General features: G+C 47.5%; 1 protein-coding gene across 1 annotated transcript; it reads right to left on the reverse strand.

The window, feature by feature from the left end:
• Positions 1-203: 203 nt before the first annotated feature.
• LOC123141244 (receptor-like protein 2) lies at positions 204-2,496 on the reverse strand. The gene has a single exon (XM_044560437.1). It carries the CDS (start codon positions 2,367-2,369, stop codon positions 204-206), a length of 2,166 nt encoding a protein of 721 aa, XP_044416372.1. The 5' UTR covers positions 2,370-2,496.
• Between the last annotated feature and the right edge of the window lie 1,010 nt (positions 2,497-3,506).

Below are 3,506 nucleotides of genomic sequence, written 5' to 3' on the forward strand. Positions count from 1 at the left end.
TTGATATCTTCATGTGAAATCAATTTTTAATTGCCAGATTCTATGCACTTGTTTTTCTTGCCATTAATAAGGAAAGTCTTTTTCTACTCACCACCTCTCTATATATGAGCTCATACATTTTCCCCTTACATCACGGTGAGAAAAATAGAAGCAATTGTCTCCATCATCGATCATCCAAGTCCATTTTGAAACTGAAGTATGTTCTAACCAAAGAGCCTCGATAAGCATAATTGATCTAAGAGTACCCCTAGTCCAAAGAACACACCAAATGCAATGGCAAACATGACCTTGTAGCCTTGTTCCGTGGAGCCTTTAGGCACTTCTACTGAATGGCAGTTGTGAACGAGCATAGAGGCACATACCTTTGAGTTTCCATCAAAGCTCGTGCTCGGAAAGGTATCGAACTGGCCTCCATGTGGAACAGACCCTTCCAGGTCATTATTGGAAATGTTGAATCTAGAAAGGAAGTGTAGATTATTCAGTGCGCCTGGAATGGTACCGGTGAGATGATTGTTTGACAGATCTAGCGCCTCCAGGTTTGTGAGATTAGAGATTGCTCGTGGGATCTCTCCAGACAATCTGTTGAAGCCCAAGATGAGTGACACAAGTGCCTTTAACTGTCCAATCTCTGGGGGTATCACACCTGTTAAGTTGTTGTTGCCTAGATTCATCAATGCTGGGAATGCACCTAGAGTGTAGTATTGAGGTGAAGGACCGCTGTAAGTAGGCAGCTCAGAGCCCTTTGGGTCTAAACTTGTCGTGATTGTATCTGATCTCAGCATTGGCATCTCCATTAAGCCTGCTGGAATCTCCCCCGTAAGGCCGTTGTTTGATAGGTCTATGTAGAATAGGAAGTTTAAGGTGCCGATTCCAACTGGAATAGATCCGGTTAGCTCATTATTAAACAAGAATAACATCTCCAGATCTCTGATATTTGTTATCCAAAGAGGGATCTTCCCAAACAACTGGCAATCTTCCATGGCAAGAACCTTAATATTCTCAAAACCATCAATTGTTTCATCCCCTGGTATTTCCTCATTTCTGAAGTTGCTCCCAATAAGCAAGGTGGTGAGATCACTAGAACTCTTGAGGATCTGAAGTGCGCTCTTAATATTTGTGAAATTGTTTCCAGCAAGTGATAGGACGGTTAGGGACTTCAGGTGACGCGCTCTGGGCGAGAGCTGGCCACGTAACTTATTGAAAGATAGCTGTAACACAGTCAGTTTGCTGCACAAGTAGACGCTCTCTGGAATTATGCCAGTGAAGTTGTTCCACCCAACATTCAAGGTTTTCAGATTGGAGAGGGTGGAAAAATTGATCTTGCCAAGCTCCCCACTGAAGTCATTGTTGTTGAGGTTCATGGTTACAAGACTTCTGCAGTCGCCGAGAGCCGATGGCAGCTCCCCAGACATGCTGTTGTGTTCTAATCTGAGCTCCTTGAGTCCCTTGAGCTGTCCTATGGAATCTGGGATGTTACCACTGATCATATTCCATCCAAGGTCGAGGACAACCAGGTTGATGAGTTTGATTATCAGTGCAGGATCAAGTGCTCCATGTAGCCCATTGCTGGGAAGACAGAGGTGTCGCAATGAGGTGACATTGAAGAGCTCATCTGGGAGAGTCCCGGTGAGGTTGTTGCGGCCAGCCTTCAGCGACCGTAGCATAGAACACTTACCAAGCTCTGGCCTAACACTGCCACTGAATTTATTGTAGGACATGTCAAGCACGGTTAGGAACGGCGCGCTCTGGCACAAGAAAGATGGGATTGATCCTGTGAAACTGTTGTTGCTGGCATTGAGCACAACCAGATTCTCCATCATTCCCCATGTGGCTGGTGAAAGTTGCCCTGTGAAGGAGTTGCTTGAGATGTTGATCACCTGCATCTGCATATGTCGGCGGTCAAGAGCTGAAGAAGACGGTTGCTCTTGTGGCAGGTTCCAGCTGAGCCGGTTGAAGCTCACGTCGAGGACGGCGATGCTGTGAGACGACAACAGTGCCTCCCCAGACAAGGAGTTGTGGGAGAGGTTCAGGCGTGACAGGCTAGCGAGGCTGCCTAGGGACGGCGATATGCGCCCTTCGAGCCTTCTATCGGCTAGCGAGACTTCTTCAATCATGCCATCCACGGTACTGCAGGTGATGCCTTCCCATGTGCAGCAGTCTGTGCCATTCCGCCATGACGCAGCGAGACCACCGTCCTGAGTGAGCCCGGCCAGGAACCGAAGGAGGGAGGTTTTTTCCTGCTCTCTACAGGAGCTGGTGGTAGAGGCCAAGGAGGTGATCAGCAGAACGAGGGCAAGGCCATGGATGGGCGTCGAGAACTTGTTGCTGCTCATGCTGTTGGAGGCAGAAGAACAGAAGAGTGGATGCATGGTTTAGTGGAAAGTGTGGCCAAGTGCTTAAATGCACTCTCTGGGCGAAAATATCTTCTCCACAAGACAACAGTCAAAACTTGGATGCTTTGTTGTTCAGACTGATAGGGATTATTCTTACCAGTTGTCAAGACAGCGCTGTGCAAAACACAGCCATCGTATGGACCAGGCCACGCCGGATTCCGATATGTCGGAGGAATGAGTCAGGGTGCCACTGCAAGTCCACACACGCTATGCTGGCTGAGAGAACTCACAAGCCATGGTCCGGAACGTATGCACCAGGCAACACTGGCGCTCCTCCTATTAAGCTGGAACGTGTCTTGCCATCACACTCAAGTCTTCCGTGACTAGACCATTGATGCTGTCAGGGCACAACGTGTCTTACACGGCATGCTAGCTGCATTCCACACCATTGATATATCAATCCAAGGGCTATGATTTTGTTTGTTTTAGAGTGAATTCCAGTTTTTACCCAGTAGTTAATTACCACGTTTAACAATTATTCATCTGATGAATTACCCCATTTAGTGGGTTTTGCCTGTTTTTACCCCTTTAAAGTTTTTTATTAGGTTGCAAATTGCTCCTCTTGTGGTTCCTTTGCCAGACAAAGTGTTGATGAAGTTATTCCTCCATGTGCAGCAATCTGTGCCATTCCTCCATGACGCGTCCTGAGCGAGCCCGGCGAGGAACCTGACGAGGGAGGTTTTTTTCTTGCTCTGTGCAAGAGCTGGTGGGAGAGGCCAAGGAGGTGATCAGCAGCACGAGGGCAAGGCCATGGATGGCATTGAGAACTTGCTGCTGCTCATGTTGTTGGAGGAGGGAGAACAGAAGAGTGGATGCATGGCCAGATGGCCTACACATGGCGATCGGGGTAGAATCTATCTGCGTCCTGGGCGAAAATATCTTGTCAGATTAGATATTAGTCAAGGCTTGGATGCTTTGTTGTTCAGATTGATAGGTTTTTTTTGAGCAGTTGTCAAGACCAGCGTGCCTCACGCACGGGTTCACAAACCGGGGTATGAACAGTTGAACACACCTAATATAAGTTGCACAATGACTTCCTGGGTTTCCACACAAAATCAAGTGTGATTCAGAAGAATGGAAAGCAGCTGGATGGACAAAATGGAAACTTGTCAT

Source organism: Triticum aestivum, chromosome 6D (genome assembly GCF_018294505.1).
Source record: "Triticum aestivum cultivar Chinese Spring chromosome 6D, IWGSC CS RefSeq v2.1, whole genome shotgun sequence".
In the NCBI taxonomy this organism is placed as follows: Eukaryota; Viridiplantae; Streptophyta; class Magnoliopsida; order Poales; family Poaceae; genus Triticum; species Triticum aestivum.

Coding starts and splice junctions, on each gene's coding strand:
- LOC123141244 (XM_044560437.1), bottom strand. CDS start 2,369: ATGCATCCACTCTTCTGTTCTTCTGCCTCCAACAGCATGAGCAGCAAC.